This window comes from Xiphophorus couchianus, chromosome 23 (assembly GCF_001444195.1).
Source record: "Xiphophorus couchianus chromosome 23, X_couchianus-1.0, whole genome shotgun sequence".
Lineage (NCBI taxonomy): Eukaryota > Metazoa > Chordata > Actinopteri > Cyprinodontiformes > Poeciliidae > Xiphophorus > Xiphophorus couchianus.
The window spans coordinates 29122892-29147416 of record NC_040250.1 but is presented as its reverse complement, the minus strand read 5'-3'; the positions used below and the strand labels follow the sequence as shown (position 1 = coordinate 29147416).

General features: G+C 41.7%; 3 protein-coding genes across 3 annotated transcripts; 1 reads left to right on the top strand and 2 right to left on the bottom strand.

Annotated features, from left to right (window-relative positions):
- Nucleotides 1-8: 8 nt before the first annotated feature.
- rab33ba (RAB33B, member RAS oncogene family a) lies at nucleotides 9-5124 on the bottom strand. The gene is made up of 2 exons (XM_028008421.1): nucleotides 4516-5124; nucleotides 9-3287 (listed from the first exon to the last, which is right to left on the bottom strand). Exons 1-2 carry the CDS (start codon nucleotides 4741-4743, stop codon nucleotides 2787-2789), a joined length of 729 nt encoding a protein of 242 aa, XP_027864222.1. The 5' UTR covers nucleotides 4744-5124; the 3' UTR covers nucleotides 9-2786.
- Nucleotides 5125-5474: 350 nt separating this feature from the next.
- On the bottom strand, nucleotides 5475-9206 carry LOC114138928 (saxitoxin and tetrodotoxin-binding protein 1-like). The gene is made up of 6 exons (XM_028008424.1): nucleotides 9018-9206; nucleotides 8759-8928; nucleotides 8365-8432; nucleotides 6980-7084; nucleotides 6778-6882; nucleotides 5475-5660 (listed from the first exon to the last, which is right to left on the bottom strand). Exons 1-6 carry the CDS (start codon nucleotides 9189-9191, stop codon nucleotides 5644-5646), a joined length of 639 nt encoding a protein of 212 aa, XP_027864225.1. The 5' UTR covers nucleotides 9192-9206; the 3' UTR covers nucleotides 5475-5643.
- Nucleotides 9207-10476: 1270 nt separating this feature from the next.
- On the top strand, nucleotides 10477-20000 carry hspa9 (heat shock protein 9). Its single transcript, XM_028008415.1, has 16 exons — nucleotides 10477-10801; nucleotides 11365-11423; nucleotides 11522-11609; nucleotides 12305-12486; nucleotides 12565-12689; nucleotides 12769-12842; nucleotides 13991-14097; nucleotides 14175-14337; nucleotides 14925-15017; nucleotides 15119-15328; nucleotides 17437-17664; nucleotides 17748-17970; nucleotides 18284-18378; nucleotides 18464-18556; nucleotides 18964-19104; nucleotides 19183-20000. The coding sequence occupies exons 1-16, from the start codon at nucleotides 10721-10723 to the stop codon at nucleotides 19267-19269; spliced, it is 2049 nt and encodes a 682-aa protein (XP_027864216.1). The 5' UTR covers nucleotides 10477-10720; the 3' UTR covers nucleotides 19270-20000.
- Nucleotides 20001-24525: the final 4525 nt, after the last annotated feature.

Genomic DNA, 24525 nt, shown 5'->3' with positions numbered 1-24525 from the left:
TTGAACAATTGACAGCTTAAGACAAGACATTTATTGCAAGGTGATGTATGGTGAAAGGAAGTGCATTCCTGTTTAACTGTGTTCCAGGGTGCAGCTGTCAGTCTGTTTTCAGTCACATCAAGAGCAGCAGCAGTATTTCCTTGAGGAACCAGGTCGAAACACGATGCAAATGGATCAGATTCAGAGGAAAGCACTCAGTCTGGCTTGTGCTGACAGGCCACAGAAAGGCTTGATTAGGTTCTTCATGTGAACAGAAAGTCCTGATAGACGGCGACGGAGTGAAGCGTGAGGCGATCATCAGCAGAACCACAGGACCAGCTGTGGTCACACAGCAGCTTAAGGCAAACAAGATGCAGGTTGGTGCTGTCACTGTATGAATATACAAGCTTATTTCATATTCAGGAAAACACTTCTACACATTAAGACGCCTGAGGTACACGATGGAGTGCAAGCCTGCACAAAGTGTCTGATTCCTGGTGCGTTCTGGATCCCTGAATGCATTATGTGTCAAAAGGCTCCAGATCTACGATGAAATAATTGAAAATAATGAAGAGCTGAATTGTCCCATTAAAATACAGGTTTTGGTCCACTTCAGCTGATGAGTTAAAGGGATAGCTCATATTTTAGAGTTGTGTTACAGAGTAAAGTACTACCTGCAATATACAGACATTTAAATAAGAACAGCAAAATCAAAGGAGGGTGATTAGCATTGCTTGCTAACAGTTGATTGTGTCATCTAGGACATAATACATTAAATAATAAATTATATTATTTATATCAGTTATATCAGTCTCAAGTCATTACCACCATGAGGCTGAATGATGCAGCTGGCATCAGCATCCACAGCGACTCTGAAGATACTTGGTGATATGAGGTACGAAAACATTTCATTCCCTGAATAAAGTCTTTTTGTATAGAAGTGAATAAGAATTCAAAGCTGAATTATCCCTTTAGGTCAGCAGCTAAAGCAGCACCGCATTCCTTCCTGTTTATCATTTTGTTCAGAGGCGTTCCAAAAGCAGGTGTGAACATTTCACTCACATTCCACTAACACCGACATCCCAGTGTCAGTGGGCTGTTTTCCAGTAACAACACACACCATAGAATAAAAAAAAGTTACAGTTTCAAAGTTTTCATTACTGTTCCAAGAAAGACTAATTTGGCTGTTTGGAAATATTTCAAGTAGCAACAAAGTAAGAGTCATGGTGTGAAATCTAAAGGGCCACAACTCATCACTCTTATTAAGTAGGAATGCACAATATATCAGCACTAACATTGGGATTGGCTGATATTAGTCATGTTTTAACATATCTCTATCGGTCCGATAAATGATCAATATCCTCCTAAATGAAACTGCTGAATCTTCATTTCTTATCACACTGAGAGGCTCATACTGACCCAACTATGGGCCAACTATGGAGGAGCTCAGAACCAATCCAGGAATTCACATCGCTGCAGTCCAGGCTCCAGCTAATCTCTGTTTTTTTTTAATCTACCATCATCCCAGCTCGTTTCTAATGAAGCTCACTGTTCTCCTAAAAAACAACACCAACATAAAGCCACTGAACGGTAAAATCAATGCAAAAACAAAAGCAGCTGAATGTCCAGTTGATAATTCGTTTGATTAAACAATCACCTTGGATACCAAACCACCATATATAAAGATTAATCAGCTTCTGTGCTCAGTGTCTTCCATTTCACTCACGTTTCACTCAGATGCCCTGACATAACTGGAAAATCCAAAGAACAGAGGTGAGCCCTGAAGGCATCGAACCGTGCTGCCAACCAGAGTGGACCTACCTGGACCGGTCCTCCTCCTCCTCCTCCTGAGTCTCTTCTCTGCTCACTAAGGTGGAGATGGTTCTGTTACAATCACTTCTGGTCTCTAACAACCAAATAAAGCACCTTTGATTGGAATTTACTGCTAAAATATGGGAGTTTTTATGGGAAAATTAGATCCTCCACTACCTCAGCCCTGCATGCTGTAGGTGTCACCTTGCTTCCAAACAGCTGATTTAAAAGAATGGGTGAGTAACAGGCTCCTGCAGCAGTGAGGGTCTGCAGAGGAGGTCATGAATGCATCAGGAGTGCATGGAGCAGGTTTATGAACCACTGTACTAATGGGTTGGACAGGATATTTGGCAGTGAAACAGATCATATCTGGACAACATGATCTGACCAGGAAACAGCTGAGTGAAGTGATGGCATAAAGGAAATCATGTAAACAAGCAGTATGGTTCATCTACAACGTGTACAAGGGCCATCGTAGACAGAGAAAAACAGGAGTAAATTTCCATCATTTTCTAGAACAAAAACATGGATATTTCTGAGTTTTATAAGTCGAAAATTTGCATCTTTTAATTAAAAAAATTCTCAGATTTTTGTAGCAAACTTTTGACTTTTCAAACTGAGAAGCTTCCATGTTTCTTCTAGCAAATTTCTGAGTAATTGCAACATTTGAATTTTTTTCTAAAATAAGGAAATTTTCAACTTTCCAACCTCAGAAAATTTCCTTATTTTCTTCTAGAAAATTTCTGAGATTAATCTCAAAATGTCTGAGTTTTTGTATGTACTCTTCCTTTCTTTTTCTATCTACATTGGCCCTAACACACTGTGGTATTCATCAGTGCTCTGTAGTTTTCCTCTCCTTGGTCCAGGTCTGGAGCAAGACCTGGAGGAGCAGGTCCTCCAGGACCTGCTCCTCCAGAGTTTTGAGTCCTCAAACTAGCCAGTTTGAGTCCTCAAACTGGCTAGTTTGAGTCCACTAGCCAGTGGAGTTTGAGTCCTCAGCAGCTGCTACAGCTCCACCCTCTGCCTCCGCCCCCGTCGCCGCCGTCATTCCTCCCTCCGCTCAGGGTGACGGTGCTTCCCGACCCCTCGGCCGGCTGGCTCAGCACTAGAGGCTTCTGGGACTTGAGCTTGTGGGCCACAGTCATAAAGATGGCCTCGACGTGGTCGCTGTCGCGGTAGCTCCCGTCTCCCAGGCCGTTGGGGCTCTTGGCGGACGTCTCAAACAGCGGCATGGAGTGAGCGTCCGCAAACTGCTGCGCTACGTCCGTGCCCACCTGGACAGAGTCCTGCAGGTCGCACTTGTTCCCCACCAGGATCCTGGGCACCTCGGTTCCCAGGGCGTGCTGCTTGCACTCCTCGATCCAGGCGGGGAGGCTGCGGAAGCTGGTGGCGTTGGTCACGTCGTAGACGAACACCACGGCGTGGACGTTGCGGTAGTAATGCTGCACCATGGACTTCCTGAAGCGCTCCTGGCCGGCAGTGTCCCACAGCTGGATCTGGGGGGACAGAGCGGCCTCGTTATTTAGCTAACACAAACTAAACCAGACTCTAGTAGCTCTGCTGCTTCCTCCACAGGACTGGGAGTAATGGATCATAACAAGCAGCACAGAAGAGGCAACATTCAAGAAACTTCACTTTCTTCCAACTAACTGAACATCTTATTTATTCATTATCAATTATTAGCATTACTATTATTTATACTTATGGCACAGCGAAACATCACAGGTGGATAACTGTAGTTAGTACTAATTGAACATGTTATTTATTATCTATTTATTATCAATTATTAGCATTACTACTATCATTAAGACTCGTGGCACAGTGAAATACTGTTATTGTTAGTCCACTACTGACCATGTTTACTGCACTGGATGACCTTAGATGACCCTGATGAAAACCAATGCTGTCCTGTAAATCATTACAACCAAACAGTTCAACACAGCCTCCATCAGGCCATCAGATCGAGGCCTTTAACTACACCAGAGCAGCAGAGCTTGTCCACATTCAATCAGTCAAATCACATCAGCCTGTATCCAACCAGCCAACGCTGCAAAGCCCCATGGGTAAGATAGTTTTCGGTCTTTTGCTGTATGATGTTTTAATGTTTCCTGAACAGGTCCATGTCGAAAATGAGAATTTGCTCTCAATCAACTGACCTGCTTATAAAAAGGTTAAAAAATAAATAAAAAGCAAACGAGATGGATTAGCAGAGTTTCCCCAACAGCTGATGGTGTCATCCAGGTCATGTTACTGTCTAATATCATCTGCTGCCTGGATGTGGAGCTGTTAGCATGTCAGGACAGTCATATAGCAACAGTCTTCAGTCAGAGGCTTCAGACTGCAAGACTGACAGCTAGCTAAGATCCCTCCTGCCCACAACATCACCATCCATAATGACTGATTGCGTTATGACGTAATTTAATTTACCTTTAGGATGAATAAAGTATTTTTTTTTTGTGTGTTTTGTGGTTTTAAGGTGAAAACATCAGCTCTTCTGTAAATTGGAGGAATATTCCTTTATATTTGGTTCTATAAGAGACGAAATAAATATTCACAGTTGGAGTCGTTGTTTTTGCAATGAAACCCATTTAACCCATTATAGTTTTAGCTTTTGATATTTGTTATATTAATGAATTTCTCCGGGCTGCAGCACTAGAACAGCTTCTTGCACCGTCATGTTTACCAGACTGACGGTTTCTGTGTCTAAAAGGCCGCAGTGCACACCTTGATTTTCTCTCCGTCAATCTCCACCAGCCTCTCCCTGAAGTCCACCCCGATCGTGGCCTCGGTCTTCTCGGGGAACCTGCCCGCACAGAAGCGGAAGGTGAGACAGGTCTTCCCGACGCCAGAGTCCCCGATGACGATGATTTTGAAGATCCGGGTCCTGGGTGGCGGAAGAGCCGAGCTCGTCAGGGAGCCGGACAATTCAGCTGCTGAGCCGCTCTCTGCCATGTCGAGCCGACCAGTGACCTCACACGCCGGCGGAGGCTCCTTAACTGCCGCTCCCCGGGGAAAGGAAGAAAGGCGGACGCTAAAGAGCTTTCTCGAAGACGGCTGCCTCTCACATTTACTTCCAGACTCGGACGGTGTGTAAATATCAGCTGGTAGTTATCTATGAACGGATACTGTAAATGTAAACATTGTGTCTCCACCTCCGAACTAAAACACCCCTGAACCTCCACTGCCCAGCTGTGAAGCCACGTACTGCACTCGAAGGGATCTTCTTCTCGCGAGATAACATTTATGAGACGTTCATAGTCGCGTAAAAATTGTTGGAAACTTAAGCTCCATACATAATCGCCCTCCTTTTTTGTTAGAAGGCATTAGCGCATGTGGTGTTCGGGTCAAATCTGACCCGCTGACCACTGAAGGTGTAAAGTGTACCATTGGTTTTATTATAAAGTTCTTCTTCTTATTTTTTTTTTTATTTGAATAAAACATAATCATATATTATAAAGGTCGCTTAAAAGCGAGATTTGTACCGACATTATTGACAATAAATAAACGTGTTGGTAGCATTCAAACACATTAAAGGGGTTACAGTTCTTAAGTTTTACAACTTTGCTTTTTAAAATAGATAAAATAAATAAAATAATAAAATGAATAGGATCTTCTGACAATGTACAACTATGTGGCCGTTACAGCGTCTTGTATTTTTATAGTTCACTAAATGATTTAAAAAGAAAAACATTTGGCAAATAAGTAGTGCATGGTCCAGCTAAAAGGTGTTTGATGAATTTACTAAGTATCCCGTTTCAATCAAGGGGAGGGCTAAGAAGATGAAGACATCAGGTGAGTAAAATGACGGTGCATGGAAACTAATCAGCAGCAGCTGCTCTGTTGCTCCATCCTCTACGCTGGACAGAGTTCTGTGGAGAAAAGAAAGAATGCATCTAGTCAAGATGAAGAGTTTTAATGCTCAGCTAATGTCAACATCATGAAAACATTGAATTTTTTTCTTAAAACGTGGAAGTAAAAATGCATTAGGTTGACAAAGGGAGGTAGTGCAGAATACTAAAGTATTTCCAAAATGTTTCAGTTGAACAAACAGTTGCATAAAAACACAAAATGCATATTTTAAATATGCAATAATATGTAAAATATTATTGCATTTTGTCCAGGGATAAATTTATCCTTTCTTAAATGCTCTTAACAATATTACACCAAATACAACAACATCACACACCTTTCCAAAAGGTTCCCTTTTTTTCTTGTCAGTCCACAGCAGAAGTCTTGGCTTTTGGGAAAAGCCGGTCACTAAGATTTGTCCTAAATTTTTCAGCAGTGTTTTTAGCATTGGAACCCTAACACCGAGGTCACTTTTGCTCACTCTTTCTTTTTTACCTTGAACCTTGAAGGTGAGGCCTTCAGTGCTTTAAATGTTCTGGGTTCTTTTGTGAACTCCTGGATCAGTCATCAATGTACACTTGAAATCATTTCTGCGGGATGGACATGAGCAGGCTGAGTGCTGCTTTATGTTCGCTCCACTCGTGAATAGTGGGTTTCCTTCTGGTGTCCCAAAACTGAAATCTGAACCTGTCATCAGTCTGGTAGATGTCAATTACTCTGCTTTTCTTCTGCTCTTGGGGTTTTAGCTCCACTTTAAAATAATTTCTCTTTCTTCATGTTGTCAGACAGGTTCTATGTAAATAATTTATTGATTTTACAGTTCTGACAGTAATTGGGTCCCAGTACACCCAGTGAGACTGTGAGCCATGTAAATGTGATTATTCATAGTTGGTTCGTGATGTAACAAGGAAGACAATTACATTTTTAAAATTCACAAGTTGTTGTTTTGTTGTTGTTTTTAACCCCTAATAAATCAAATTAGCATTCGAAAACTGCATTTTGTGTTCAATCAGGTTAACCTTGTCTGATATTTATGTCTGGCAAAAAAAAGAAGCAAAAACAGAAACGTGGCTTGTTCTTTTTAACCTGATGGCATCGTGTTATTTCATATCCCGGGTTGACATGCCAGACTCTCACCTTTGCTGGTGTCGTACTGAAACTTTGATGGCAGAGGAAACCGGAGGCATTCAGCTTGTTTCCTGAAGACGTTCAAATCAGAGGCTGCCACCGTTGTATTCCTGCCTGCAGAGGTCAGCAATAATGAACAAGATAACCACAGTGACTGGACAACAGCCCCCCGTTGCAGGGCGTCACCCCGCTCACCGTGGGTCATACATACCAAACAGGTAGAACATCTGGAAATGGTTTTCGTTGTTGTAGGTGTGCATGAGCAGGCAGTCAGAGCAGGTGTGCAGGAACCTGTGATAGGATGCAGCAGCTGGGACTGCACAGCAAAAACACACAGTGTCAGTTAGATTTCTCTACATTGAGAACGTGTTAATATTTTACACAGTTTTTACTTGTAGTAATGTCTTGTGACATTTGCACTAACAGTATCATCAAAAATTATTATTCATACACCTTGAACTTTTCCATATTTCACATTAAGACAACAAAGATTTTGTGTAAAAGAGCATCTCATTACTAGAGATGCACCGATCCCATATTAATCTGTACATGTCTTGATATGGACAAAAATTCCTAGATTGGGTATTGGTGAATTATTCAGTCTAATTCTATGCTTGTGCTCTGTAAATATTGCACATTGAGGTTATAATTTCTCTTTTCACTTTCTGAACCATTAGAAAGAAAGTTTGTCAAAGTTAATTTACATGTGTGACCACTGTCTGCTGTTTTTGTCAGTTTCAGATTCTTTATTATTTATCTTCCATTACCTGTTCTACTCCTAATTGCACTGACTGAACAAATTCAAGTTGTTTTTACATGTTTGACCAAACTTGTGAAGCTATTGGTGGATTTAAATGTGCTGTACTGGTGCAGAGTTAGAAAATGCATTTGTAGTTCAGTACATTTATGTCTGTGTTTAAAAAAGCAAATTATTTTAAGTCAAATTAGCTGTTTTTCTGTATCAGATCAGTATTGACTGATACTAAACCTCTGATATCTGTATTGAAGTGAAAACAGTAGATCAATGCATCCCTATCATGTGATTTTAAAAGTTTGTAATATTAAAAATTCAGAAAATGCATTTTTATTTCCAGTGGACCCTTCTTGAGATGCGAATGAAAGAAAGTTCTTTGATCAGATTAGATCAAATTGGTCCTTTTCACAAACACATACATATATACAGTATGTGTGTGATGTATCATCAGGGACTGGGAAGCTGATCAGAGTTGGTAGGGAGATGGAAGACAAATCCAGGACAAGCCTGGAAGAAAACTCTTAAGAGACTAAGGCAGAGATTCACAGCTACACTGAGCCTGCAGCAAGTGATTTGATAGGTAACTTGGATCAAACTATATTCCAGAATGGCCCACTCAAAGTCCAGACACTGATCTGTGGGATCTCCATCCACTCTGACTGAACTTGAACTGTGTTGCTCGTCTCGATCAAGCAACACAAGACAAGCAATAATAAAATCCTAATTAAATACATTGAAGTTTCTGGCTGTAACATTACAAAAAGTAAAAAATGAATAAATAAATAAATGGCTATTAATAGGGTCAGAGTTTCTTGAAAGTATTCTAGCATTTCAAAGCTTACTGTGAAACTCCAAGTCTTTGCCTCTGACCAGGGTAACATTCACTGCGCTTCGGAGACATTGTCCATTCCTAAAATAAGGAAAAATAAATAAATTAGTTATACTTGTGGGAAAATGTGTCATGGTTGACCACAAAGTGAATCGTATGCAACAGAAAACTGCATAAGAAGCTCTAGAATAAATGTTTTTGTAGAATAAGAAGAATTACTGGATGTGTGTTAAAGGCTGCTTCCTAAACACTCCTATTGATTGTGTAATCCAGGCTTATTTAGGAACCAATAAAGGAGAGTTTTCTACCTGTAGTGTTTTCCAGTTGACCCTGCATGTGACTGAAGTAAGTTGTCTAATTTGCTGCCTAAACAAGACATGCAGTGACAGAAAACAATGTTTCCTTACATTGGTTCAGGCTGCTGCTGTGCGGCCAGGAGGTTTGCCTGGTTTAACATCAGGGTCTGGTTGTCTGCTGTTCTGTTCAGCACCATCCACATGCTTTCAATGTGGTCCAGCACAGGGCCAAAGAAGTCATTTTTAACTGTCCCCTCAATGAAGATCCAACGGCCCAGGATCTGATCAAAGCAAATAATCACATTATAGCTGCTCTGTTATTTTACACCTAGCGCAGGAAGACAAATGTCTGGTGGATTCTAATCTGTACCTGGTCAATCTGTTCAGCTGTCAGAGTTCTGGTCATCTGGCTGCATTCGTCTTCTGCTGGTGCTGCGGCACTGAAGGACAGCAGGGAAACAAGGACGACGGCCAAATGTGTCACAGTCATGGTGGACAGCAGCAAGTCGACGCTTTGCTCTGGAGCAGCTGGAACTCCTGACATTTATAGGCAGCACACACACTGTCCATTGTTTGCTGTGTTGTTTGATACGAGGTTCACTCCAGAACTGAGCAATTCTGGAAAAATATGTTGGTCAATCTTTATGGGGCAAGTAACATTTCTGCTAACAGGTTTTCTTATCAGGGTCAGTGTTTGAACAGCAAAGGCTGCTTTGAATGAGTTTCAATAATTTTTTTTCTTGTCCTTTTAACCAAGGGCTATTCGGACTAGCTATTCAAATAGTCCTTGTTTTGATTTTTAAAATGAAGTTAAACATAATGACATATTTTTGTTGCTCACTCAGGGGCAGAGTGTCAATTTATTATTGCTAATATTGTTATTATTGTTATCAGTTTTTAGTAGCATTTTATTGTGATCAGTAATGTAATTAAGGACTTGTGTATTTTTTCCTTTGTTATATAATGCTTTATTATTGTTGTTGTTGTTATTATTATTATTATATTTCTTCCTTTACCACATCAACCAAACACACTCTGTTACTCATATGGACTGCAATGGACTCTTTTCTTTTCTCGCACATTGTGTTTGGTTTCTGTGTATGTAACACCTATATTTGATTTGTTTATATCACAAAAATGAAAAAAACACAATGACACATTAGCTTTGGGGCTAAGAATGACAAGTTTTGCATTAGTGTATCACATAAAATCCCAACGCTTATATCTTATGTTTCTGGTTCAGACAAAATGCAAAGAAACGAAAAAAAATTTTTCAAGGGTAATGAACACAAAGCTTTGATACTTAGATCAGTGTGTTTACCTCTTGGTTTATTATTATTTGTGCATGTAATAATCTTTAGCTTGGCATTTGTGTTTACTGTTTAAACTGTTAGTTTCAGGTATAATTAATTTCTTCATCTATATCACTCCTATGTGTTCCAGCATGTGGAATATATAGGGAATAACAATAAAAAAAAACAGCCACATAAAATCGTAATAGTGTGTATTGGCGCTGGAATGGATGGATTATGACACAACATATAAATTCATTCAGCATCACTGATGTAACGCACGTGAAACCTTCGCGTATTTGTTACATCATGACCTTCACATGCCCCACTACCTTGTCTGTCCCATTCCGGCCATACTCACAAAAAACAGAAAAGGACAAAAGTAACTAACTGTATGCTCTCGATAATTGTTTCACAATTGTTGTTCAGTTTATACCGTCTGGTATATATATGCATAGTATTCATGAGCGGCCGTAGAATATTTTATCATTCAATACAATTTTTCAGGCAGTATCTATACAGCCTAATTCGGGGTCCTTCGGTGGTGTCTGGTGCAACATGTGTTAGATCATTCCAGAAGCGTCTTCGCACTTTCTTTGCTGTTGCAGATCCGACACAAGTAGTCAAAACGGGCCTGAGTTGGAGCTTCTTTCCGTCTGGACACTGACAGAGGACACTTCTGCAGCTCTATCTCCACAGTTAAGCTGCTCTCAGGTCGCGCTGCTTTTTTGTTTGCTCGTTTGGAAACAGCTTTAGTTAGCTCGTTAGCCGGCTTGTCAAAATGTTGAGTGTCGCAAGGAGCGTTTCAAGGTCTTTGCCAACCAAGAACTGCTCTCGAAATGTGTCGTCTTTGGTGAAGAAGGTAAGAGGTCAACCATTTTATTACTACATTTACACACGCTCTGTGCGCAATCCGGCATGACACTCCGTCAGCTAGCCGCTAGCACAGCATGCTAGTAGTGGTGCCTTGAGGCCACCTCGCAGTTCAGTGAAAAGCCTTTGAGGTTGACCGAAGTGGCTCGTGACATTTGCTGGGTTGTTGAACATCTGCTGGGTGATGCTGAGCTGCTCGTGCTCTTCAGTTTGCCTCCTACCTCATCACGAGAAGATGCGTCAAAACTGTCACGCGTGAACTTAAGACGTTATTACGTGAACAAATTAAGCAAAGTTAAAATTCACACATTCTCAGGTTGTTCATTCGTCTTCGAACTTTGTAAACGGGCAAATTTGCTGACAAGGTTTTTCCAAGGGGTTGGTAAATGGTTGTGTGACCTTCATGAGTCTGCTCACCCCCTTCATGCTGTTACACCGCTAAAAAGAGGCCCGAAAATCTTCAGGCTTCAACTGGTTTAACATGTTAATATCGAGCGGTCCTCGTTGTAATTTCAGTAAGTTATGAGTCATTTTGTAATTTTGTGTTCTCAGGCATGTTGGAGTGGGTTCCAGTCGGATGCAATCAGAGCTCTGTCCAGAAGAGACTATGCGTGAGTAGAAACGCCATCATACTGCTGAGTGAAAGTTAGTTACACAGTGTGAAACACAAACTCATCACTTCCTGGTGTGAAATGTGTTTGTGCTGCAGGTCGGAAGCCATCAAGGGGTCAGTGATCGGCATTGACCTGGGAACCACCAACTCCTGTGTTGCTGTCATGGAGGGGAAACAGGCCAAGGTGAGGATTAGCTCAGGAATGTGGAAACACTGGCTTTAAACAGAACTGCTGTCTTAAAGTTGGTCAGCATATCTACTTTATTTTTCTTTTCATTGGATCTTTTTGATGCATATTGGAATAGGTAAATTATTAAACATAATTTGTTAGTGTCAAATCATGTTTATACTGAGGTATTTATGTGTCAAGCATGGATTTAATCTATTTTTTGTCCTAGTAGGTCATTTTGTTTCCTATTGAACATATGTCATTTGAAATATTTATTTGTTGAAAGAGCAGTAAATTGGCGTTCAGTAGTTTTGTTTACATCCAATTATCGTGCAAATTTTGAGCAAACTCCAAAAATGTCACAAACTAGGCATGTTTCCATCTACTGGCTTGGAGCGAATCAACCAGGCTACGCAAGGCATAATTTCATCAGATGCTGATGTTACTGGCTGTATTAAACAGGAAGTAGAGGTTTCAAACTAGCATGGACCACATCTCAGAAAAACGGAGAGTTCTCTCCTCTGAACTGGAAGTTTGCTTAAATATGTTTTGAGTTTTGTGCCTCTTTTAAGGCACAGATTGACCAGTTGACTGGGGGAGAATTGATGCATTTAACTATTTGGCAAACATGTTTCCATCTCCTCTGTAGCATATTAACTGTTTTTGGAAAAAACCAAACCCACCCTGAAGAGTTCCTCCTCCTCCTGCAGGTGTTGGAGAACGCAGAGGGAGCAAGGACCACCCCGTCAGTTGTGGCCTTCACAGCGGAGGGGGAGCGACTGGTGGGCATGCCTGCTAAGCGCCAGGCTGTCACAAACCCTAAGAACACGCTGTACGCCACCAAGCGGCTGATTGGCCGGCGCTTTGACGACGCTGAGGTCCAGAAGGACATGTGAGTGACTCTCCAGAGGAGTGCAGCTCGATCCCTGAACACACAAAATGTTAATGTTCTGCTTCCCTCCGTCCTCAGAAAGAATGTCCCCTTCAAGATCGTCCGGGCCTCTAATGGGGATGCTTGGGTGGAGGCTCATGGGAAAATGTACTCCCCTAGCCAGGTGGGAGCCTTTGTCCTGATAAAGATGAAGGAGACGGCAGGTATGTTGCCAGGGGAACGCCAGCTAAGCGGTTCTGTGAGGGAGCAGAGGATGGCGATCTGATTCTGATTGTGTTTCAGAGAACTACCTGGGCAGCAACGTGAAGAACGCCGTCATCACTGTTCCAGCTTACTTCAACGACTCTCAGAGACAGGTACCACATACACACACACACACACACACACACTGCTCTTTTATTAATCCCCTGTTGGGCTGTTTGGGCTTCAGCTTTGATTTGATGATGCTCAGTTTCTAATAGGCACCTCAGCTTCTGGCTCTGCCTACTGAACATATTGCTTCTAACCATGAGCGAACTGGGTCACTGGATTCAGAAAAGGGAAAGGCTGCTCGGGACTGAAAACAAGACTGTGTGTTTGTTCTGATCATGAAATTAGCCTCTTTATGCAGGAACTGGATATTCACTAATGTTCTGTTGTTGCTTTCAATTTAATTGTAAAAATATTTGGTGGAGACATTCACTTTTTCCACATTAGTTTGTAAAAGTTAACAATTTCCTGCTTTGGTTCCACTGAAGGAGCAAATGTGTCTGTTGCTTTCTTATATTACAAAAGAAGAGAAATTCTGTGTTTCACCTCAGTAATAATCAGGAAAACGTAAACTATGACATTCAGAATCAAAAAGACTTTATTTATCCCAAAGGGAAATTAAATGTTATAACTCATACCATTCAAGTGTCTTCAAAGAGTTGTTGTGGATGGTGATACTGAAAGAGCTCCAGTAGCAGTCAGTCTTGCAACAAATATGAAGAGGCCAGTTTTAACATTCAGATCTACTGACTGGCAAATTGTCCAGGCAACATGATATTCCTTGGATGACATCATCAGTTGTTGGCAGCTCTGCTAATCCTCTTCATTTGTTTTTGCTGCTCCTAAAGTACAGATGAGCAAATCCCAGTGCAATCTGGGATTTGAACTTCCTCCTCTCTCTGCTCTTTTCAGCTCCTTCTGGGGGTCATAGTTCAGATATCCTTTGAGTTTTAGTGATGCCAATCAGCTGCTCCCAGTTGTTGGAGCAACCAATGCCTCAACCCAAAAATTGAAATATAGAACAATCCCAACTCATGTAACAGATGTGATAAACAGTGCAACTGTGTCTGCTTAGTGTTTATTCCATCAAATGACCCCAGACAATAAGTCGTTTGTTCAGCTACTAGAAATTAAATAAACATATGAGTTCTGTCAGGTTTTAATTGGCCAGAGTTTCTTCTGGTTTGAGATGACTCAGACCAGATCTCCTCTGGCTGCTGTCAGGATGAACTGAGCTTCACTTGTCTGTCCTCAGGCCACCAAAGACGCTGGTCAGATCGCCGGTCTGAACGTCCTGCGTGTGATCAACGAGCCGACAGCTGCTGCTCTGGCCTACGGCCTAGACAAAACCCAGGACAAGATGTGAGGAACAGTCTGAGGAATTCTGATGTTTGATGCTGCTCACCTGAGGTTAACTGACACCTCTGCTGCTCTTCCAGCATCGCTGTGTATGATCTGGGTGGTGGAACCTTTGATATATCTGTCCTGGAGATCCAGAAGGGAGTTTTTGAGGTGAAATCCACCAACGGAGACACTTTCCTGGGTGGAGAGGACTTCGACCAGCACCTCCTCAAACACATCGTGAAGGAGTTCAAGAGAGAGGTGAATTGAGTTCTATGAAAGCCATTTGATCATGTTCCCAAATTCCACGTGTTTTGTTTTTTCCATATTTATTACCCCAGAAAGTATGTAATCATGCTCTGAATGAAAAAAATTAACAGATCAATAACTTGAGGTCAACGTTTCTGTTTTTCTGTTTCACAAATGTCACAAAGTGCTGGGATTCACAGAACATTAATTTTTGTTTCCTACTCTTTTTTTGAGAACTCAAACATTATGTTCAAAACCAAGTATCTTTTTTTTAACAAAAGAAAGTCTCACTTTTGAAAATGCTTTAGAGTTCAACTCAACACCAAAATATACATATGTTGCATGATAAAAACTATAAAAAGTAAAAGCTTGTACTCGCTTCCATAGGAACTACTGTAAATCCTTGTTAACTTGGGCGTGCGGAAATCCACTAATTAAATGAAATTCCACATTTTATTGTTGGTTCCATTTTGTTTATTAAATTTCATAATTCCATCCTTGTTTTCCACATCGCAAAAATCACAGGGGTGTTGGTGAGCATTGTGACACACTGCTTTCTTCCTTCTGGAGGCTTTCATTGACTCTGTCTGTCTCTCCAGTCTGGTGTGGACCTGATGAAGGACAACATGGCGCTGCAGCGGGTCAGAGAGGCTGCAGAGAAGGCAAAGTGTGAGCTGTCCTCTTCTCTGCAGGTAGGAAGTGTGTTTTAGTGTCATTAGCTCCTGCAGTCCATCCCTCCACACACACACACACACACACACCCCGTCCTCTGACGTGTCCCTCTGCTCCCCAGACGGACATCAACCTCCCATACCTGACCATGGATGCCTCTGGACCCAAACACCTGAACATGAAGCTGACCCGCTCTCAGTTCGAGGGCATTGTGGCCGACCTGATTCGCCGCACCGTGGCCCCCTGCCAGAAGGCCATGCAGGATGCCGAGGTGTCCAAGGGAGACATCGGAGAAGTGCTGCTGGTGGGAGGCATGACCCGCATGCCCAAGGTATTAACAGGATTCCTGTGATTGTTCAGCTGAACCTGTTCAGGACTGGTTGAGATTTATCTGAGAAACTAGTTTTGCTGGGAGAACTGAGCAGCAGAGGTGGGGACTCGAGTCACATGACTTGGACTCGAGTCAGACTCGAGTCGTTAAAATCACGACTTGAGACTTGACTTGAAAAAATGCTCAAAGACTCGGACTTGACTTTGACTTTCATGCCATTGACTTGGGACTTGACTCGACTTGAAGCTGTTTACTTGAAAAGACTTGATATTTTTTACTCAAAGTCTTAAAATTTAAAACACATTATTTATAAAGTGGCGTCATTAATTAATGTCCCTCATTCCGTATCAATATGCGCAGACCGTCACTATGGTTTTCCTCTCTCCTTATGTATGTATGTGTACGTAGCTGCAGCACAACCAATCAAATTAACAGGATTTGGACGTTTAAAAAAACGCGGCAAAGCTACAGAGCTCAGGGAACGAAATACGAAATAACCGCTCGAATATGCTTCCGCGAGTAATTTCTTTTGGCTACGTGGGTTATGAACTTTCGACTAAAAACCGAACTGCAACTTGTAAAACATGCAAGAAGAGAATATCGGATGGAGATGCCACGACGTCCAACTTTGTCCGGCATTTGAAGCTTCACAAAGATCGGTAGGTGGCACTTTTCTTTTGCTGTAAGATAGTTGACTTTAGCTAACTTCGTGTTAGCATGTGTACTCCGGGTTAAATTGGTGATTATTTACCATAAATCCGGTCCTTCAAATGCCTCCACAAATAATGTGCACCGTGTTAGCTCAGGAAGCCGGTGGATAGTGAGCGGGGCTCCGGAACAGAAAGCAGATTCTGGACCTGAACACAGGGAACAGAGTCTCTCTGTCCCATCATGATGATGAGCCGGGTCTAGTATCATCTAAGGATGGTTGGTGTATTTGAAGACATCTACGTTGGGAAATTATATTGACAATATATTGTTTTGACAGGTCAGAGAAAAGAGGAAAAAACTGCTGTTATGGTTCTTTGTATTGTGCTGTGGAAATGTCAGCATTTTCCTCTTTTTTTATTGAATATCAAGTTTAACAGAACTGGGCAATAAAGTGGTCCAATTTAAAAATGTTTTTTATACTTTGTGTTCAGCTACACATGTTCTATCATTTGAGATAAATACATATTTTAAAACGAACAAATGGTCTTTTATTTGAATTTTATGTATAATTGCAAATTATAAAAAATAAAATAAAATAAAAACGACTCGAAATGACTTGAAATTAAAGGTTCCTGACTTGAGACTTGACTCGACTTTTGCCAGTCTTTACTTGAGACTTGACTCGGACTTGAGGACAAAGACTTGAGACTTACTTGAGACTTGCAACACAGTGACTTGGTCACACCTCTGCTGAGCAGCACATTAAAGGAGACCTACTATGGAAAATTTTCTTTTTGCACATTTACGTACTTCGATTTGGATTTCTACTGCTTCTGAAAACACTCAACCTGTTCAAGGTTGAGTGTTCAAGGTTGTTTTTATGTTGTCTGGAAAAACGAGCCATTTCAAAAACCTCCCAATGATTGAGTCACACTGTGCTGTTACCCATCAACCCAAGTGGAGCTCCAGGAGGTTTGGTCAGCAGGTTTTACTGCTGTATGCGTTGTACAATGGCTGTTGGAAAAGACAAGTGTTTTGTTGTTGACTTACCATCCAGAAACATCTTGCTGCAGTGTTGTTTGTTGTGCAGGAGGCTCTACTAATGCTATTCAAATATTAATAATTGTATACTTGTGCATCTGTTTGCAGCCATTTTCACTTGCGAGTGTAAACATTGAGTTGGGGGCGTGGCCTGCTTATTGGGTTTTAAAGTGACAGAGCTTACTCTGAAAAGAAATAAGCACAACTGAGCATTCTAAAATCTCTGCTAAGAATTATTCTGTGCAAAAAATATGAACTTGTTTTTTACCTAGCCTAACCTGTTCAAGTGAGCACAATAGATTGAAAGAATTGTGACACCTGCTGGCCAGGAGGGGTGTTACACAGTGGGATGCATCGGAAATGTAACAGTAAAGCTGTCATGCTGACAGTGACCCTGTGGCTCTCTGTGTGTGCAGGTCCAGCAGACCGTTCAGGACCTGTTTGGCCGAGCCCCGAGCAAGTCAGTCAACCCTGACGAGGCCGTCGCCATAGGAGCAGCCATTCAGGGTGGAGTTCTAGCCGGTGATGTCACCGACGTGCTCCTCCTGGACGTGACTCCATTGTCACTGGGCATCGAGACCCTGGGAGGCGTCTTCACTAAGCTCATCAACAGAAACACCACCATCCCCACCAAGAAGAGCCAGGTAGGTGGAGCAGCACCACTGGCCCGGCCCGGTTCACCACAGAACCCACTGCAGTGTCTCTGTTCTGTCTGCGTCCTCCGCAGGTGTTCTCCACAGCAGCTGATGGCCAGACTCAGGTGGAGATCAAAGTGTGTCAGGGGGAGAGAGAGATGGCAGCAGATAACAAGGTGCTGGGTCAGTTCACCCTGGTGGGGATCCCTCCAGCCCCCCGCGGAGTCCCTCAGATCGAAGTCACCTTCGACATCGACGCCAACGGCATCGTCCACGTATCAGCCAAGGATAAGGGCACGGGCCGCGAGCAGCAGAGTGAGTACGGCCTGACTGGAGGAGTCCATAGAGCCACTCAGCTTTAATGCAGCTTACTGGGAACATCAAAGAATGTCCCAGTCAAAGTCCAGACATAAATTGGAAAGAAAATGGGCGGAGACTGTTGATGCTGAACAGGTACAAAGGTGATAGGCATAAACCAGCTGATCTACTACTGTAAATGCAGGTGGTTCTACTCAGTTTTGACTGAGCATCTGAATTCATATTTGAGTTTCCTGTGCTGAAGTTGGAAGGTTTTAATCCTTGTGCTGCTTGGTGAGGATCCTGACCTCTGCCTGACTTGTTCCTTCAGTTGTGATCCAGTCATCAGGAGGTCTGAGTAAGGATGACATCGAGAACATGATCAAGAACGCTGAGCGGTACGCCGAGGAGGACCGGAGGAGGAAGGTGAGGCTGTCTAGACGTCAACATGTCCTCCAGGTGTACAGACTGCTTTCTCTTCATCTCACTGGTTACTGTGCTGTTACTGCAGGAACGAGTGGAGGCCGTCAACACAGCTGAGGGCATCATCCATGACACAGAATCCAAGATGGAGGAGTTCAAAGATCAGCTTCCTGCTGATGAGGTACAGCTGAAACATTTTCTGTAGTCTTAGACATATGGCTTTATGTCATGAGGGTTTGCTTAGAGATTCTACTGGGAAAAATCCTGGAAGTTTGCACTGTGATTGAGTAAAAAGACATAGTTAAATACGTTTATTAAGTCTATGCTTCAAACTACCTATAACTCATTTCTGACACATTCGTGCTAGCAGGGCTGGATAACATGGCTGAAAATGCATCTTGATATAAGCGTTTCCTATCAGTCGATTGATAATAGTCGATTAGGTTTTTGTTTAAAAATCAAATACTGCCTAACTGGTGGCATAACCTTTCCTCCACTGCACACCTGTTTGTTTTTAAGCTATTATGAGGCAAAACCTGAAACTGAGAGGACATTTTCCTCAGTGATGACTCTGCTGTGTGTCCTCAGTGCACCAAGCTGAAGGAGGAGATCACCAAGGTTCGGGACCTCCTGGCCAATAAGGACACAGAGACTGGAGAGAACATCAAACAGGCAGCAAACAACCTGCAGCAGGCGTCTCTGAAACTCTTTGAAATGGCCTACAAGAAGGTAGGAAGGTCGTTCACAGTGAGTCTGGCCTCAGTTTGTCTGATGAGCAGAGCGTTGACTCCATGTTGGTGTTTGCAGATGGCAGCGGAGCGGGACAGCAGCAGTGGCAGCAGCAGTGGCAGCAGCAGCGGCTCAGAGGGGGAGAAGAAAGAGGGCCAGCAGTAAACTTGCTGTCTCCATGACAGCAAAGGACTTTGTGCTCAGGTGCTTCACCTGAGTTATTCCTCCATGTGAAAGAATATTCTACTGTGTTTTTGCAGTAAAATAGATTCATGTCGATATATGCTCCCATGCCCAGCAACACCCTATATGTTTGTAATTTAACTGTCTGTACAATGTTCTGTTATTTTTACAAAGCCCTTAATTGACATTAGATTATTTAGCCTCCTCTGAGGCACATCAGCTGATCTCCTCAGCCTCCTCTCTGATCACAGGCCTAACTCCACCCAGTGTTTAGCATCTGCTGGTCATCAGAGAATCATGTGCTGAACTCGGGTGTTGCTCCCACTTGTCCTCAACACAGGTGGGAGCAGAATCAAATCTTCAGTTCATTTTTTGCTCTTTGAATGTTCTCACCTACCAGTGATCAGCTGGCCCTTCTACATAATGGGACGGTCTGTGTGAGGATCTCCTCTCTCATTGGTTGTGAGTAGATGAGAAGCCTGTGTAGATAACGTTATAAACCACAGTAAGGTGACTGGATGCTGGAAGCAGGCAGTACAGTCAGACCTCCCACTCTGTGAGGATGAGGAAACATGGATCCAGCTGCGTCTGTTCCCAGCCAGAGGCGATGCTGCCTGAGCCAGGCCATGCTGGATGATAGATGTGGTGCTGCTGAGAAACTGAAGGGTCACAGTAACTGTTGCAGTCTTTTCTAATAAAAAATGAAAACCTGACTGGCTGCTGTGTTCAGTGAGTTACTGGTGAAGTTGACCTGTGTTAATACTCAGTGCTGCTTTATGGGATGTTCAAGCTGGAGAAATTTACTTGCACTAGGCCTCTACTGTATTGGTGAATGTGTGGATTGAAATCCACTTCAATGGAAATTGTGGATTTTTTTTTTTTTTTATAAAAAAAAGTTGTTTTTTTATAAAACATTTTTTAAAAGATATTTACATATTTGTTCAAACTCACCATGTTGTGACAGTATGTATGAGACAATCTGTGACGAGATCCACCTCCTCTGGGTGCTACTGTTGCCATCTGAAGACATACAGCTCTCCCAGTCAGAAACAACCAATCAGAGCCAGGAGGTGGGTCTTATTGCTGCCAATCAAACAACTTACTGTTCCAGGAAAACTGTTTCAGTCATCTCATGCTAATGAACTTGAGTATTCACAGGAAGATTTTGATGTGGGGAATCAGCTACACTGTAGCAGAGATGAAGGGGGAGGGTGTGAGCAAGCATGATTGACAGCACCAAGACCCTCCTGGATCTGATTAGTTGTTTCTGACCGTACTGTATTTCTGCAGATGGCAGCAGGACCACAATAGGGATGTACTATAACAGAACAAAACATGGAAAAAGTGAAGGCCTGGATCATCTCTGAATGTGCTGTATGAATTATCCATAATTACAGAGCAATACAATAACGACAAACCTTAATTTGAATTTTATGCGATAGACCTGCTCAAGATTGTTGCACGTATCTCAGCAGGTTGAAAGGCATTTTTATAAACATTGTGTAAAACTGATAAAACTGTCAGAAACCTGAATAATGAACAGTATAGTGAATGCAGCTGTGTTATTTGGTTATGGGACCTTCCGTCCTGTAGAGGGAGCCATTGCTTTATTTGTGAAACCAGCAAAGCTTTGATGTTCAGCTCCCATTGCTCAGTCCTTCTGTCTTCATTAGACTCCTATTTCCTCTTCGTGTTTAGAAGTCAACATTTTTCACCTTTGGGTGCCACTTCATGAAGAGAAATATACCCTACTAAAGACTATTAGGTTAAAAACGCCTTGTTTATCAAATTTATGTGACTTTAATAATTTAGAACATTTAGATCTAAATAGTGATGGTCATTTAGTTGTTAGTAGGTTGTGAAAGGGTTAGCAGAGGATCGAATTTTTATAACAACTGAAGTTAACAGTTATTTGATTGTGCCATTTTATTGCACTATGTGCCTGGAAAACACATAATACTGTCCCTTTAAGCAATGGTCCACCTGAAGCCACAGGTTGATCTTCACCTGATTTAAATTGCTGCCACAACCAGCACACACAAATATGCACATGTCTGAACTTCCACAGGGCACGTCAAACTCCTCTATCTACATTTAGCCACTGCTGACTAAGATAAAACAGAGCAAGCCTAAATAACTAATAAGAACAAATAACTACACATTAGCTGAAAACCTGCAGGCTATTGATGAGTTTGTTACAGTTTGTTCTCTCAGCTAAGTGTTTGATCCTTAAAGGAAAATGACTGATGAAGAAATAAACTCCCATCAGTTCTAAACTATGATGACAGATAGAAGAAACTCATCCTCTTTCACTGGAGGACACGGACTTGGATCGGCGCTGTGTTGGTTTCTGGATCTGAGTGGGTACCCACTGTATGCTCTGGGCCCCTGGCTGAGGCATTGCAGGTGCATTGATTTCCTCACTGGGGGACACAGAATAGTTCTCAGCCACTCTGCTGGGAAATGACACATTGCTGCCATTTTAAACACAGAAAATCATTTCACAGGATGAAAGCAGTTTCATGCTGTTTCACAATCTTAAAATAAACATTCAACATATCCAAAAACTATGGATTACACTAAATAAATAGGAAAATGATCAGTCTTCATGTTGCTGTATTTTGGATGGATTGAAGGTCAAAGCCATTCCACGCCACTAGATGTCTATCTCCAGTTGTTTATCTCCAGTCAACGCACCTCTTGGCATTCAGAGCTGTGCACATCAGTTAAACTCTGGGCAAAGATAAATGTGCTTGAGAATATTTCACATTAGTGATAAGTGTATTATTGCCCCCCTGTGAAACCTGAGTGATTACTCTAATCGGATCAGATCAGACTCTGGAAAGGTGCTGAGCTGTCTCAGCTGAAAAGTTGGAAGATAAACCTGATCTTGGCTTTAGCCGAGATAGTCTGGCTCACTGTCTGGTTCTGGTTCCACACTGGAACCTTGTTTCCTCACACATAGAGTTCATCCATTTCATGTATAAATTATAGGGTAAGATAACCTGCACTGATTATGTTAATACCTCAAATCTATCATTAATCAATCTGGAAGCTTTTTTTTTTCTAAGCTTACACAATAAATGGCATGAATAGATCATAAATTTGTTTATTCCAGATTCACAATACCAACACCTCAATACAATTTTGAATGATTATATTGAAATCAATCACTTAAGGAAATGGAAATTATGACTGCAATGGAAAATAAACATTCAAATAATCATGTACTGATTAAAGGTCTAAGCTTCAAAAGTTTTGTCAGTGTCTCTTTCTGAATCTGAAACGTGTTTGCACATAGTTTTGATATCTAATCTGCGACATAAATTTAAAGGGGAGGTTTGGGGCAGGTGAACCCTGCCCCAAACTCAATTTGGGGATATAGTCATGGGAATAGTCATGAAAAACTTGTTCCTCTCCTCGCCATAATTGTAACCAGTAACTACTGAAGGAAACTACATGAAAACCTGCTGAAGAAGACACTGAACTCCACTTCATCCCTCAAACATAAATGGAGTGGTGTCCAATTTCTAAAGACCACAAGCCATTTCTCCTGCTGATGCTATGTCTTGCGCATTTGTTACCCAGAATGCACTGCGCTATGGTCCACTTCCGGCAATGGAACTAGTACATTTTCATCCGTATTAAGGAATTATTAACTTAAAGCAAACTCCTACATGTTGCCGAGAAGCTACATTTGAGCTGGTTTTGTTGTACTCCACGTTTACTACAATATCTGCACTAGAAACTAAACCAAAGTGACTTGGTAATATTTAGTGTTTTTGTCATTAACTGTCCTGCTGTTGTAAAAGGAACTACTGTAGCTTTCAGTAGATGCTGCCTCACTAGTGTAGATCTGTAGAATGTGGCTCCTCTGCTGTGCAGTAAAACTTTTGGAGGTCATTAAAATTGTTCTCATTGCTAAGAGCAAAACATTATCTGATTACTCAGCAACTCCCAGTGAGCTTGTTTATTTGTGCTGTGAGCCGGAACAGAGCATCACCAGAAAGCAACATGCTCAGTAAACTCCCGGAGTTAGTTTGTCTCTGATAGACTTATCTCTCAGCCACATGCAGACACCGAAAGGTCAACGCTGCCAGGCCGTTTCCTTCACACATAGACCTCCTTTCTGGCTGTCTGTGGTTCAGTGAGCACACCAGCTTCTACGGACTGTCTGAGAGGAAGGTGGATACGGTGTGGTATCGATCCCAGCCATCATGGGTTGTTTGAAAGGGTCAGGGGGTCAACTGGAAGTGAAACGCTCTCTTTGTTGGCTGAATCTTTTTCCAGGAGTTTGATGCTTTCTGCAAACGGAGCTCATGTAACGGCTGGTCCTTTAAAACTTTAATCAAAATGGTTCTGAGCTGCTCTGATGCTGCTTTCAACTAACTGAATGAAACGGGAACACAAGGCAGGAATAAAATCTAGCCTGATTCCTTTGCACCTTTCAGTTTTTCTAAAGAAGCCCATTCCTGCCATGAAAGAAAAAAAATAAAAGCCCAACACAAACTCATAAGTACAAGGTTTAAAGTAATAAATATGAGTTTTAAAATCATGATCTTGAGTGTTAAAGTCATAATTGCAAGAACAAAAGTCACAATTCTGGGAATAAAAGTCATCATTTCAACTTTCAAAATCTTAAGACATTCAGTCATAATTGTAAATACAAAGTCAATATTAAAAGATGCAATGTCATAATTTTGACTAGCAAAATAATAATAATGAAATAGAAGGCTACACTGTTTCTCTAAGAAGACATGAGTGAGTATCTCTAATTAAGATGAGATAAAATAATAACACCTTACTGATCCCCAAGGCGGGGGGAGGGAGGGGGGCTGTTCCAGCATATAACACAATAGAAATTAAACATAAGTAAATAAATAATTACTTTGTATGTCATAAATATGACTTTAAAACCCATTAAGACTGAATATCATAATTATGACTTAAAGAGCTGAAATTATTATCTTAAAATGATCTCATAGATCTGACTTTGAAACTGATGCTGCTTTCAACTGACAAAAATTATCGTTTTGAATCTCAAAATTATGATTTTGAAAGTTAAAATTATGACTGAATCTCATTATTATGACTTTGATCCTCATATGTATGAATGTGAATTATGACTTTGCATTTAATAATTATGACTTTAAAATTCAAAATTCTGACTTTGTGTTGGGCTTTAATTTTTTTTCTTTCATGGCAGAACTGGGCCTCCGTAGTTTTGTCTTGGTTGAG

Excerpts from the sequence above, each read along its gene's own strand:
- LOC114138928 (XM_028008424.1), bottom strand. The coding sequence starts at position 9,191 with ATGTCAGGAGTTCCAGCTGCTCCAGAGCAAAGCGTCGACTTGCTGCTG. Across the intron at positions 8,929-9,017 it reads CAGCTGAACAGATTGACCAG|ATCCTGGGCCGTTGGATCTT; the intron begins GTACAGATTAGA and ends TGCTTTGATCAG. Across the intron at positions 8,433-8,758 it reads CAGCAGCAGCCTGAACCAAT|GAATGGACAATGTCTCCGAA; the intron begins GTAAGGAAACAT and ends TCCTTATTTTAG.
- hspa9 (XM_028008415.1), top strand. The coding sequence starts at position 10,721 with ATGTTGAGTGTCGCAAGGAGCGTTTCAAGGTCTTTGCCAACCAAGAAC. Across the intron at positions 14,098-14,174 it reads GACAAAACCCAGGACAAGAT|CATCGCTGTGTATGATCTGG; the intron begins GTGAGGAACAGT and ends CTGCTCTTCCAG. Across the intron at positions 14,338-14,924 it reads TGAAGGAGTTCAAGAGAGAG|TCTGGTGTGGACCTGATGAA; the intron begins GTGAATTGAGTT and ends CTGTCTCTCCAG.
- rab33ba (XM_028008421.1), bottom strand. The coding sequence starts at position 4,743 with ATGGCAGAGAGCGGCTCAGCAGCTGAATTGTCCGGCTCCCTGACGAGC. Across the intron at positions 3,288-4,515 it reads TTGACGGAGAGAAAATCAAG|ATCCAGCTGTGGGACACTGC; the intron begins GTGTGCACTGCG and ends CTGTCCCCCCAG.